General features: G+C 41.9%; 1 protein-coding gene across 1 annotated transcript in view; it reads right to left on the bottom strand.

Annotated features, from left to right (window-relative positions):
- The window catches only part of LOC120052161 (TBC1 domain family member 2A-like), a 45,776-nt gene that overhangs the window by 25,587 nt on the left and 6,308 nt on the right, over positions 1–13,881 (bottom strand). Inside the window, exons 6-9 of the mRNA XM_038998993.1 lie at positions 12,050–12,219; positions 11,314–11,835; positions 5,874–5,994; positions 1,134–1,319 (exon numbers count right to left, since the gene is read on the bottom strand). Of these exons, the coding sequence (XP_038854921.1) occupies positions 1,134–1,319; positions 5,874–5,994; positions 11,314–11,835; positions 12,050–12,219 (999 nt within the window). The remainder of the gene's footprint in view (positions 1–1,133; positions 1,320–5,873; positions 5,995–11,313; positions 11,836–12,049; positions 12,220–13,881) is intronic.

A 13,881-nucleotide genomic window follows, 5' to 3' on the forward strand; every position in this document is an offset into this window, starting at 1 on the left:
TAACAATAACAAGGCTATATTCAGGGGGTAACGGTACTGAGTCAATGTGCAGGATAGTCCAGGATAGTCAAGGTAATTTGTAAAGTGACTATGCATAGATAATAAACAGTGAGTAGCAGCAGTATAAAAACAAAGGAGGGGGGGGTTCAATGTAAATAGTCCGGGTGGCCATTTTATTAATTGTTCAGCAGTCTTATGGCTTGGGGGTAGAAGCTGTTAAGGAGCCTTTTGGACCTAGACTTGGTCGCTCCGGTACCGCTTGCTGTGCGTTAGCAGAGAGAACAGTCTATGACTTGGGTGACAGGAGTCTTTGACAATTTTTTGGGCCTTCCTCTGACACCGCCTAGTATATAGGTCCTTGATGTCAGGAAGCTTGACCCCAGTGAATTACATCATCCTTTTTGGTTTTTGGATATAAGTGCTTCCTTTATTACTGATAAATAAACTAAACACTTGAGTAAATGAGGGATACAAAGTATATTGAAAGCAGGTGTGGTTCCAAAGTTAATTACGCAATTAAAACATCCCATCATGTATAAAAATGCCCAGTTGCCCATTATTTTGCCTACCATAGCTAGAAGAGATCTCAGTGACTTTGAAAGAGGGGTCTCAAAAGGAGCATAGGGGGTTTAAAGGATGTGTGTGTGTGGGTGTGTGTCTCAGTCACCAGATCTCAACCCAATTAAACACATGGGAGATTTTGGAGCGGCACCTGAGACAGCGTTTTCCACCATTATCAACAAAACACCAAATTATGGAATTTATCGTGGAAGAATGGTGTCGCATCCCTCAAATAGAGTTCCAGTTGTAGAATCTATGCCAAGACACATTGAAACAGTTCTGGCGGCTTGTGGTGACCCAATGCCATATTAAGACACTTTATGTTGGTGTTTCCTTTAGTTTGGCAGTTGCCTGTATATTTAAATTACTTATTGTCATTTCTCAGTACTACCATAGAGACCCATTCTGGAAATATGTCTAAAACACCAAACAACCACTCCCATCCGACTAATATTGCCATGGTATTCCTCTCTGAAGAATTTGTCTCAATTACCTTTATGAAAAGTCACTTTAATATGGTATCTGTAACCTGTAACCTAAAAACTCTAACCCCTTCTTCAAGCCCCATTGACCTTGGTGCCCTCATACAGGAAGGCGTCCCAAATTCTGAGCAGGACGTCACTGGTCAGCCTCTCCACGAACGCAGCTAGGAACCAGTCGGAGGTGACCAGGGACACGTCCACTCTGTGACAGTGGAAATGGGCTGTTAGTCTCGGCATCTTCTCTGCCATGAAGTCCTTGAGAACGCGTTGCTCCACCTGGGATTAAGACACAAGATGGGTAAAACAAACCTTTCTGTCCCACCACAGTCTAAACCCAGTTCACGCTCCCTATTAGTGGGTGAACAACCAGCACAGGGTTCTACACTAACTTTTTCCACTGGTGGCAATAGAACATTAATTGGTCACACCAATTTTTGCTATATATTTTTGTAGTCCTGCATTCCATACAGAACCAGGCTAATAATGACTAGCCATCTTTTAAATGAGCATGCCCTTGTGTTCTTACATTGATTTGGATAGATTTACTGTAACAGCAAAGAAAATAGTTAAAATAAAGTGCAACATTTATTTTTTGTACATTTCAAAATGACATGTTTTTTTCTGTAAAATCCTTGAGGGCAGAATAAAAAATAAAATAAAGATTATTGATACCAAAATAATACCATGACAAAAAAATATATATATATAACGTGAAGGACTGATTATTTTTTTTCTCTCAAAATCACACTTTTTAAAATAGGAAACAACAAAATTGGATGTTCTAAGTCCACCACAATGTTGAACCTCTTTCAGCTAGGGGGCACTATTTTTATGTTTGGAAAAATAACGTACCCAAGGTAAACAGACTATTTCTCAGGCCCAGATGCTAGAATATGCAAATAATTAACAGATTAGGATAGAAAACACTCTAAAGTTTCGAAAACTGTCAAAATATTGTCTGTGAGTATAACAGAACTGATTTTGCAGGCAAAAACCTGAGGAAATCCAACCCGGAAGTGCCCTTTATTTGGAAAAATCCCTGTTCCATTGCCTGCACATCCTCCATTTAAAGGGGTATCAACCAGATTCCTTTTCCAATGGCTTCCTCAGGCTGTGACCAGGCTTTAGACATAGATTCAGGCTTTTATTATGAAAAATGAGCGAGATTTATCAAAACGCTTCAGGTGTCCTTTGATTAGTTAATGCGCGCGAGAGTTCTAGCTCGACATTTTCTTTCTCTGTAGTATTGAATAGTTTACCGCCCGGTTGAAATATTATCGATTATGTATGTTAAAAACAACCTGAGGATTGATTATAAAAAACGTTCGACATGTTTCTACTGAACATTATGGATACTTTTTGGAATTTGTCTGCCCTTGTCTGCCCTTCAGGACCGGCACGAGCATGTGGTTTTCTGAACATAACGCGCAAACCAAATGGAGGTTTTTGGTTATAAAAATAATCTTTATCGAACAAAAATAACATTTATTGTGTAACTGGGAGTCTCGTGAGTGCAAACATCCGAAGATCATCAAAGGTAAGCAAATTAATTTTATTGCTTTTCTGACTTTCGTGACCAAGCTAATTTGCGGCTAGCTGTTCTTACTGTTTTGTCTAGTGATTGATAAACTCACAAACGCTTGGATTGCTTTCGCTGTAAAGCATATTTTCAAAATCTGACACGATAGGTGGATTAACAACAAGCTAAACTGTGTTATGGTATATTTCACTTGTGATTTCATGAAAATATATATATTTTTTAATTATTTGGCGCTCTGCAATTCAGCGGTTGTTTACGAAAATGATCCTGCTAAAGGGATCCGTGCGTCAAGAAGTTAAACCACATCTGGGGACCATTTTTTAGGTCTGGAAAAAATCTGAGAAATTTTTGTGTGTAGTTACCCTTTAATTCAGGTGAGAACCAGCCAGACAGTTTGGTTTTCTGTGTTTCTGTAGCCCACTTGTGATGGAGTTTTAAAAACAAAATGGGCACTGGATTGTTGCAAATAATCATGATTCTGCTACTTTGCAGTTACCTTTTAATTGCCTTTCTATCTACCCGAAAACAGTGGTAGTGGTAGAAGAATAATGCATTTTTTAATAGGTCTACCCAATGGCATTATGCATTGACATTCACATTATTTTTTTCTAAAATATGTAGGAATAATGTGGGCGTTAACTGGCTAAATAGACAGCATGCTCCCGACAAACACACGAATGAAGTCTGTCCATGTGTAGCTAGTCAGTCTCGACATTTGAGATGTTGAAGAGTTAAGCCGGGTGTACATTACACGACTACTTATTCCAAGATGGCATAGCAGTAGGACGTCTGTTTGTCTTGTCCCCATCCGTCTCATGTAGATATATTTTTCTTCGTATATATTTTTTATATTTCCGTCTACGGACTGAACCTTCTCTCCTACAACCCGCCTCATCCAATGTGGTGCGGATCTGCTATTTTTTACACTTTAGAACCGGAACCCCCATCAGAAGCTAGCCAGCTAACTAGCTACTAGTCAGTTAGCCACTGCTAGCGGTCATCACCATTAACTCGGACATCAGCCAGCCTTAGCCCGGTCAATTCCTTCCAGTCTGCACAGCGCGATATCAACCCAGAGCATATCGGACTGCTTTTTCTCTACCACATCTCTGGATTCCTACCGCAAGCTTTGAACCTTTACACCGGATCATCACAGCTAGCTAGCTGCTATCCGAGTGGCTAGTCCTGGCTAACGTCTCTGTCCCGAAGAAAGCACCAGTTAGGCCTATCTTAATGCTAGCTCCAGGCTATCTATCGGATAGGTGAAGAGGTCCATCAGCCAATTCTTGGGCTACAATACCTGTTTTACCAATTGGCCTGGACCCTTTTACTGCCGACACTGAGCCCCGCCGATCCATCATGACTGGTGTGCCGACGTAACCGTCCGAGGGGGTTTCAACAGGCTCTCCCGTTGCAACGTCCCCCTAAGGCCCATCTGCTAGCCTGCTAGCTGTCTGAATCGCCGTGTCTCCAGCTCGCCTAGTTACTCACTGGACATTATGATCACTCGGCTACACATGCCTCTCCCTAATGTCAATATGCCTTGTCTATTGCTGTTTTGGTTTGGATTGTCTTATTTCACTGTAGAGGCTCCCGCCCTGCTCAATATCTAGCCCTTTTGTTCCACCCCCCACACATGTGGTGAACTCACCTGGCTTAAATGGTGCCTCTAGAGACAAAACCTCTCTCCGTCACTCAATGCCTAGATTTACCTCCACTGTATTCACATCCTACCATACCCTTGTCTGTACATTATGCCTTGAATCTATTCTTCCGCAGCCAGAAATTTGCTCCTTTTACTCTCTGTTCCAAATGCACTAGACGACCAGTTCTTATAGCCTTTAGCTGTACCCTTATCCTACTCCTCCTCTGGTGATGTATAGGTTAACCCAGGCCCTGCAGTGCCTAGCTCCACTCCCATTCCCTAGGCACTCTAATTTGTTGACTTCTGTAACCAAAAAGCCTTGGTTTCATGAATGTTAACATTAGAGCCTCCTCCCTAAGTTTGTTTTATTCACTGCTTTAGCACACTCCGCCAACCTGGATGTCCTAGCCGTGTCTGAATCCTGGATTAGGAAGGCCACCAAAAATCCTGAAATTTCCATCCCCAACTATAACATTTTCCGACAAGATAGAACTGCCAAAGGGGGCAGAGTTGCAATCTACTGCAGAGATAGCCTGAAGAGTTCTTTCATACTATCCAGGTCTGTGCCCAAACAATTCAAGCTTCTACTTTTAAAAATCCACCTTTCCAGAAACAAGTCTGTCACCGTTGCCGCTTGTTATAGACCCCCTTCAGCCCCCAGCTGTGCCCTGGACACCAAATGTGAATTGATTGCCGTTTTCAGTCAGACATTTACGCTTGCCATACAGAGTTGAAATGTCTACCCAACATTTTGAATTCAATAACATTGCTTGTTCAAATCAGAGCTGCAACTATTTGACACTTTGGCTTTGGTTAAAGGCAAGTACAAAAGTCCTGCTTGAGAGTCTCCTGGGTGATGAAAAACAATGTCATCATCTCACTTGCTTCTTCTCTGGTGAGCTCTCATTGGCTATTGCTAATCACCATTCTTAAAACTTGTTGTTGTACATCTCACACTAAAAGAGCTTTGCAGATTTTGATCCAAGTATCGGGAAGTCAGGGACTGCTCTAAGACGAGATCCGTAGGCCTTAGATTGCGTCTCTGACGCACTCACACTAAACAAGCGATGGTGACGGCCGCGAGTCCCGAGTAGGCAACAACATGGGGATTTTGTTTCCGATCTCAAAAACTTGTTTGGAACAGCAAAATCGGGGCCAAAATCTGTAGTGTACTGTTTCATGTTTTAAAATGAGAAAGTGACAACAACAAAAAAGTTTTTTTTGTAGTGGAATGCTTTGTATGGAAAACCAAGTTGAAGCCAACATTCAACTTGCTCATAATATTGAATTGAAACGGCGGGAAACAAACAATAGCGCCTACATCTCTCATAAAAACGGATCATAAATAAAATCACGGAACTAACGTGACCAGGTAAATTGTTTTCACTGGCACCCTTGCAACTGATAAAAAATGTCAAGTCTTCCCAAATGTGACAGATTTGGTCACAGTATCGATCCCTGAACCAATGCTTGAATTTTTATGCTTCACTAGCTGGGCCATTTGAGTGGTTTTTTGTGGGGGGTTTTTTACATTAAAGTACATTACAAGTACATTAATGGATTCCCACCCACATTTTTTATCAGAAGTAATTGCAATTTCAGCAAAACATATATTAAAAATGATCAAAGGAATCGTTTCACATACCTGAGATGCTGTTAGAGTCTTGCCATAGAAGTCCTGAGGCATGATGGTCTCGACAATGGCCACCAGACACCAGAAAGCATCTTCCTCGCTCTGCAACACTAGCAAGGCCATTGCAGCCAATCTGACAGAAAAAAAGAAGACAAAGACAAGATAAAGCAATGACAAGACTAATACAGTTACTGTGTCTGAATACACATACAACATACTTAAACTGCATGTTATGTACTCATCGTCGCATACTATAGCATGTACTGTTTAGTAAAAGGTGTGCAGTATGCCAAGGCCACAACACACTAACGGCTCCTGACTGGCTGAGTAGGTGGGGTGGGGCCGAGTGCGGGTGGATTTTCCAAATTCAACAGACACTAACCAGCCTGATAATAGCTAATTTCCAATTCTATTGATTTCTCTATCCTCGGAATAGAATAGGAATGGAGTTATAGGCCTACTCAGGTTGGTTATAAGCAGACTACCACATTCGAGCTATAGCATACAGCTCGAATGAGGTAGTCTGCTTATAACCAACCTGAGTAGGCCCATAGAACCCATCTATCCTATTTAAAAAGCACTGAAGATAGAAACAGATCATTTGGTTCCATTTTAACATACAGTATTTATTAGTGAAACAAAAGTGCTGTAACAAATACATTAAATTAAATAGCCAAGTACACATGCCAAAACTTATCAAAATGTTAAAATCAAAAGGGTATTGCGCAGCAAAATGTGGACAGCATCGCAAATTCAGAACCACTGTACAGAAACATAATAAACTAAAGCACTGATCATTGGGAAAAAGATCAGAAACACTGCTAAGGCTTGATCGATAAATTAAATAATTCAATAGGTAGCTTACAAAACTATGACAATTCATATGTTCAAATCAAAAGGCATGGCTAACATGACATCAATAATGCAGCCACATCCTGAGTCCTGGTGCCGACACACTCACAAATAGAAAGATGTTCAGTATTTTGTTTAAAAGCTCCAACGAAGGCCAAGACAACAAGAAACACTTTTCAATGAGAAAACAGAAATCCACTTTGGGTAAAAATACTTCTGATTTCAAAGATGTAGCTTACGATAAAATAATTGTGATCATTTTAAGGAGGACAAAAATGACGTAGCTAACATTTGAACACCACCACAGATGTTTCGCTTCCCAATGAAGTAACCTAGTTTTGTTGTTTGTTTCCTTGAAAAAAATAAATAAATAGGGCCCATCACTTGCCGCCCATCTATTCCAATGCATTGTGTAAAAGTGTGCATCGAATTCTACTAAATAAAGAGCCACACTCGATTTTCAAAAATTCACATACTATAAAACATTATATTTTCGCATTATGAGAATGCATCATGCGCAATTTTCATTGTTTCCAGGTATTGGTTGATTTCGGTGTGAAATTAGACTAAATTAGTATGACATCTGGGCATTTAAACTATACTTGATTTTCTAAATGTTGCATACTCAAAAGGCCTACTATTTAGGCTGGAAGTATGGGTATTCGGACACGGTCAATGCCTCCTCAAAGTGAGTACAAACGCAAAATTGTATCCCATACATTAAGTTTCCATCCACAGTTTTTATGGGAGTAAAGTCATGCCATATATTTTTTTTAAATCACGGTACAATTTTATGAATACAGACATTTGCTTGTTCGACATGGTAGGATCTTTTTTGGGAACTGGAAGCGCATTTATGCGTAAATATTGATATAATAACCATCATATCAAAGTTAACTTGGAGTCACGTGAGGGTATGGTGAAGTAAGTTATGATGAACTTCACAGGGTGGTGAAAGTGCATGGTGATGATTCTGATAAATATTGAGGGTCTTATTCTGCTGACATGATGATCAATGCTTGACTGTAGTTTGACAAAAATATTCTCGCTCTTATCTATAATAATCTCATCATGTAGACTAGCCTACCCGCACTGTGTCTGCAAGTTGTTGGCTAGACTGCACATGCCAAGAGTTGGCACAATTGCTATTCAACGCAACAGTTTGTGACAAAACTATCGGTAGAGTTGAAAATGTGTTGGAAACACATTGAAAGTCACCACCCATTGAGTTATATCCGCAACAAGTCCGTTTGGTGGAAACACACAACTGATGGGAAAATGCACATATTTTCTTTAAGCAGATTTTTATAATACAGTGGATTTGGAAAGCATTCAGACCCCTTGACTTTTTCATCATTTTGTTACGTTACAGCCTTATTTTAAAGTGAATTAAATCGTTTTCCCCCCTCATCAATCTACACACAATACCCCATGACAAAGCAAAAACAGGTTTCTATACATTTTTGCTAATTTATTACAAATGAAAAACTGAAATATCACATTTACATAAGTATTCAGACCCTTTACTCAGTACTTTGTTGAAGCACCTTTGGCAGTGATTACAGCCTCTTCTTGGGTATGGACGCTACAAGCTTTGCACACCTGATTTGGGGAGTTTCTCCCATTCTTCTCTGCAGATCCTCAAGTTCTGTCAGGTTGATTGGGGAGCGTCGCTAAACAGCTATTTTCGGGTCTCCCCAGAGATGTTCATCCAGGTTCAAACCCGGGCTCTGGCTGGGCCACTCAAGGACATTCAGAAACTTGTCCCGAAGCCACTCCTACTTTGTCTTGGCTGTGTGCTTAGGGTCATTGTCCTGTTGGAAGATGAACCTTCGCCCCAGTCTGAGGTCCTGAGCACTCTGGAGCTGGTTTTCATCAAGGATCTCTCTGTACTTTGCTCTGTTCATATTTCCCTGGATCCTGACTAGTCTCCCAGTCCCTGCCACTGAAAAACATCCCCACAGCCACCACCATGCTTCACCGTAGGGATTGTGCCAGGTTTCCTCCAGACCTGACGCTTGGCATTCAGGCCAAAGAGTTCAATCTTGGTTTCATCAGGCCAGAGAATCTTATTTTTCATGGTCTGATATCTTTAGGTGCCTTTTGGCAAACTCCAAGTGGGCTGTCACGTGCCTTTTACTGAGGTGTGGCCACTCTACTATAAAGGCCTGATTGGTGGAGTGCTGCAGAGATGGTTGTCCTTCTGGAAGGTTCTCCCATCTTCACAGAGGAACGCTGGAGCTCTGTTAGAGTGATCATCGGGTTCTTGGTCTCTCCCTGACCAAGGTCCTTCTCCCCCGATTGCTCAGTTTGACCGGGTGGACGACTCTAGAAAGAGTCTTGGTCGTTCCAAACTCCTTCCATTTAAGAATGATGGAGGCCACTGTGTTCTTGGGGCCTTCAATGCTGCAGAAATATTTTGGTACCCTTCCCCAGGTCTGTGCCTTGACACAATCCTGTCTCGGAGCTCTACGGACAATTCCTTCGACCTCATGGCTTGGTTTTTGCTCTGACAAGCACTGTCAACTGTGGGACCTTATATAGACAGGTGTGTGCCTTTCCAAATCATGTCCAATCAATTGAATTTACCACAGGTGAACTCCAATCAAGTTGTAGAAACATCTCAAGGATGATCAATGGAAACAGGATATATACCTGAGCTCAATTCCGAGTCTCATAGCAAAGGGTCTGAATACTTATGTAAATAAGGTATCTGTTTTTTAACATTTCTAAAAACCTGTTTTCGCTTTTTCATTATAGGGTATTGTGTGTAGATTGCTGGAAAAAAATGTTTTAATACATTTTAGAATAAGGCTTTAACGTTAAGTCAAGTGGTCTGAATACTTTCCAAAGGCACTGTATATCTATAATATCTGTTGCCAATTGTATGGAACCCTACAAGGAACAAAAATATAAACGCAACATGTAAAGTGTTGGTCCCATGTTTCATGAGCTGAAATAAAAGATCCCAGAAATGTTCCATACGCACAAAAATATATTTCTCTAAAATGTTGTGCAGACATTTGTTTACATCCCTGTTAGTGAGCATTTCTCCTTCGCCAAGGTAATCCATCCACCTGACAGGTGTGGCATATCAAGAAGATGATTAAACAGCATGATCATTACACAGGTGCACCTTGTGCTGGGGACAATAAAAGGCCACTAAAATGTGCAGTTTTGTCACACAACACAATCTCACAGATGTCTCAAGTTGAGGGAGAGTGCAATTGGCATGTTGACTGCAGGAGTGTCCACCAGGGCTATTGACAGAGAATTTAATGTTAATTTCTCTACCATAAGCCATCTCCAACTAATTTTAGAGAATTTGGCACCCCCCTATCCACATCGACAGGACAGTAGTGGAGAAGGTGGCAAGTTAAGTTCCTCGGCGTACACATCACGGACAAACTGAAATGGTCCACCCACACAGACAGCGTGGTGAAGGCGCAACAGTGCCTATTCAACCTCAGGAGGCTGAAGAAATTTGGCTTGTCAACAAAAACTTTTACAGATGCACAATCGAGAGCATCATGTCAGGCTGTATCACCGCCTGGTACGGCAACTGTTCCGCCCACAACCGTAAGGCTCTCCAGAGGGTGGTGAGGTCTGCACAACGCATCACCGGGGGCAAACTACCTGCTCTCCAGGACACCTACACCACCCGATGTCACAGGAAGGCCAAAAAGACAAGGACAACAACCACTCGAGCCAATGCCTGTTCACCCCGCTATCATCCAGAAGGCGAGGTCAGTACAGGTGCATCAAAGCTGGGACCGGCCTATCTCAAGGCCATCAGACTGTTAAACAGCCACCACTAACATTGAGTGGCTGCTGCCAACATACTGACTCAAATCTCTAGCCACTTTATTAAAAATGGGATGTAATAAATGTATCACTAGTCACCTTAAACAATGCCACTTTATATAATGTTTACATACCCTACATTACTCATCTCATATGTATATACTGTACTCTATACCATCTACTGCATCTTGCCTATGCCGTTCGGCCATCGCTCATCCATATATTTATATGTACATATTCTTATTCATTACTTTACACTTGTGTGTAAAAGGTAGTTGTTGTGAAATTGTTAGATTACTCGTTAGATATTACTGCATGGTCGGAACTAGAAGCACAAGCATTTCGCTACACTCGCATTAACATCTGCTAACCATGTGTATGTGACCAATAAAATTTGATTTGATACATCTAACCGGCCTCAATTGGAGACCATGTGTATGGCGTTGTGTGGGCAAGCAGTTTGCTGATGTCAACGTTGTGAACAGAGTGCCCTATGGTGGCGGTGGGATTATGGTATGGGCAGGTTTAAACTACGGACAACAAACACAATTGCATTTATCAATGGCAATTGGAACTCAGTAAAATCTTTGAGATTGCTGCATGTTGCATTTATATTTTTGTTCAGTATAGTTACTGACAGTACTGAAGTGTACAATTGTTTTACAAATATTACAAACCAAATAAATGTTTTACTCCACAGAGTTAGTTAAACAATGAAAGGTTTCTATATATTTTCTGTATTACAGAAGATATCAACAAATAAAATAGGTATCTTTTTTTAATTCTGTGAATGTACCTGTTGAGGCCCTGGCAGTAGCCGACAGACGGGTTATGACAAGAAAAGGCTAGGAGGATACGATGTAGCTGCCGGACGGCACGCTTGGCGGGGAAGGAGAAGTGGCGGTTCCCCCTCAGAGTGGTCTCCAGGTCCAACCAGATCTGCTGCGAGACCCGGTGGGCCGACGCAGCCTGGCTCCTAAAGCATATCTGTTGGTACCAGTGGGGGTGGCGCTCTCTCAGGGAGCGGGTGCGGCTCCACACTATCCAGTGCCACACACGGCGCCTGTAGTGGTGCGGCACGCCCTTTCTCAGAAGCCCCTTCAGCTTCGGAGAGGCCACCGCCTTGTCTGATTGTCTGCCATCAAAGTGCTGGGCCCAGCGGCCCCAAAGGCGCTCGCCGTCCCCCTCCTCTTCCCCATCCTTCTGTTGTTGTGGGGGATCGTGGGAACGAATCCCTAATGCTTGCAGTTTGGCCAGCAGCTTCATATCATCCATTTGGATGTCAGTGGAGATTCTGAACCCATACTCATCATATTCCCTACACAACACACAAATGACGACAGTTCATTAACTCTGCTAGGAAGTTCTTTGTCTTTTCTCATGATTAGCATCACTTAACTTTACCAACAAGTACTCACAAGAAATAATAGGAATCATAAGTGTGATTACAATGAACACCCTTACTGAGGTTAACTTACCTGAAAATGTTTCAATTAATGCTACACACACACCACACACACACACACAAACACCTGATAGGGTTCAGTTCCAGAATGTTCCTCCCGCCCTCCCGAAGAGTGTCAGTGATCAGGGTCTTTATGGCTTCCCTGTGTCTCTCCAAACCTCTGCTCTCCTGTAGCTTGAAGAGGACTGTCAGAGACCTGCTCTCCATCCGGAACACCTTGGCCTCCAGATGGGCACACTGACACATACACAAAGCACAAGAGGAAGAAGGAATGTAACAATTTACAAGGTACACTGCTACTCATCTGGAATTAAGCATACTACAAATATATACAGTACTTATTGTCTCAAAAAAAGCCATGCTTTTGGGGCTTTTCTTGAGACAATGCTTTTACCATTATTTCCAGCATGATCCACTAGGTTTTCTGCATGTAGAAAATCCTAGCATTCAATCAATCAATGTCTGGTTGTTCGTGTGTGTTTGGTGGGGGGGGGGGGGGGGGGGGTCGAATCACTGATCTACAAATAGTATTCAATGCCAAATACGCTTAGTGCGATTATGATTAGCAGACCTACACCAAAGATGGTGGATAAATGAAGTTCACTCAGGCTGTTAACCATTGGAAAAAAATGCCAGTTCAGCTTCAAATTATGTAGACAACGCCACACACATTTACATAGAAAAATACTAAACATTTCTTGTCTGTCACGAATGTTGAATAAAATAAAATGTCAACTTTGCCGATTGTCCGTGGTGTTGGTAGAAATTTGAGACAAAATATCCCCAGGAAATTATTATTAAACCAACTTCAAAACGCAGGTCTATGTGTGTGGCAATCAATATGTGCTTTGCTCATTACCAAAAGGTACACAGTGGGGCAAAAAAGTATTTAGTCAGCCACCAATTGTGCAAGTTCTCCCACTTAAAAAGATGAGAGAGGCCTGTAATTTTCATCATAGGTACACTTCAACTATGACAGACAAAATGAGGGAAAAAAATCCAGAAAATCACATTGTAGGATTTTTTAGGAATTTATTTGCAAATTATGGTGGAAAATAAGTATTTGGTCATCTACAAACAAGCAAGATTTCTGGCTCTCACAGACTTCTTTAAGAGGCTCCTCTGTCCTCCACTCGTTACCTGTATTAATGGCACCTGTTTGAACTTGTTATCAGTATAAAAGACACCTGTCCACAACCTCAAACAGTCACACTCCAAACTCCACTATGGCCAAGACCAAAGAGCTGTCAAAGGACACCAGAAACAAAATTGTAGACCTGCACCAGGCTGGGAAGATTGAATCTGCAATAGGTAAGCAGCTTGGTTTGAAGAAATCAACTGTGGGAGCAATTATTAGGAAATGGAAGACATACAAGACCACTGATAATCTCCCTCGATCTAGGGCTCCACGCAAGATCTCACCCCGTGGGGTCAAAATGATCACAAGAACGGTGAGCAAAAATCCCAGAACCACACGGGGGACCTAGTGAATGACCTGCAGAGAGCTGGGACCAAAGTAACAAAGCCTACCATCAGTAACACACTACGCCGCCAGGGACTCAAATCCTGCAGTGCCAGACGTGTCCCCTTGCTTAAGCCAGTACATGTCCAGGCCCATCTGAAGTTTGCTAGAGAGCATTTGGATGATCCAGAAGAAGATTGGCAGAATGTCATATGGTCAGATGAAACCAAAGTAGAACTTTTTGGTAAAAACTCAACTCGTCGTGTTTGGAGGACAAAGAATGCTGAGTTGCATCCAAAGAACACCATACCTACTGTGAAGCATGGGGGTGGAAACATCATGCTTTGGGGCTGTTTTTCTGCAAAGGGACCAGGACGACTGATCCGTGTAAAGGACAGAATGAATGGGGCCATGTATCGTGAGATTTTGAGTGAAAA

Source organism: Salvelinus namaycush, chromosome 8, assembly GCF_016432855.1.
Source record: "Salvelinus namaycush isolate Seneca chromosome 8, SaNama_1.0, whole genome shotgun sequence".
NCBI classification, from domain to species: Eukaryota; Metazoa; Chordata; class Actinopteri; order Salmoniformes; family Salmonidae; genus Salvelinus; species Salvelinus namaycush.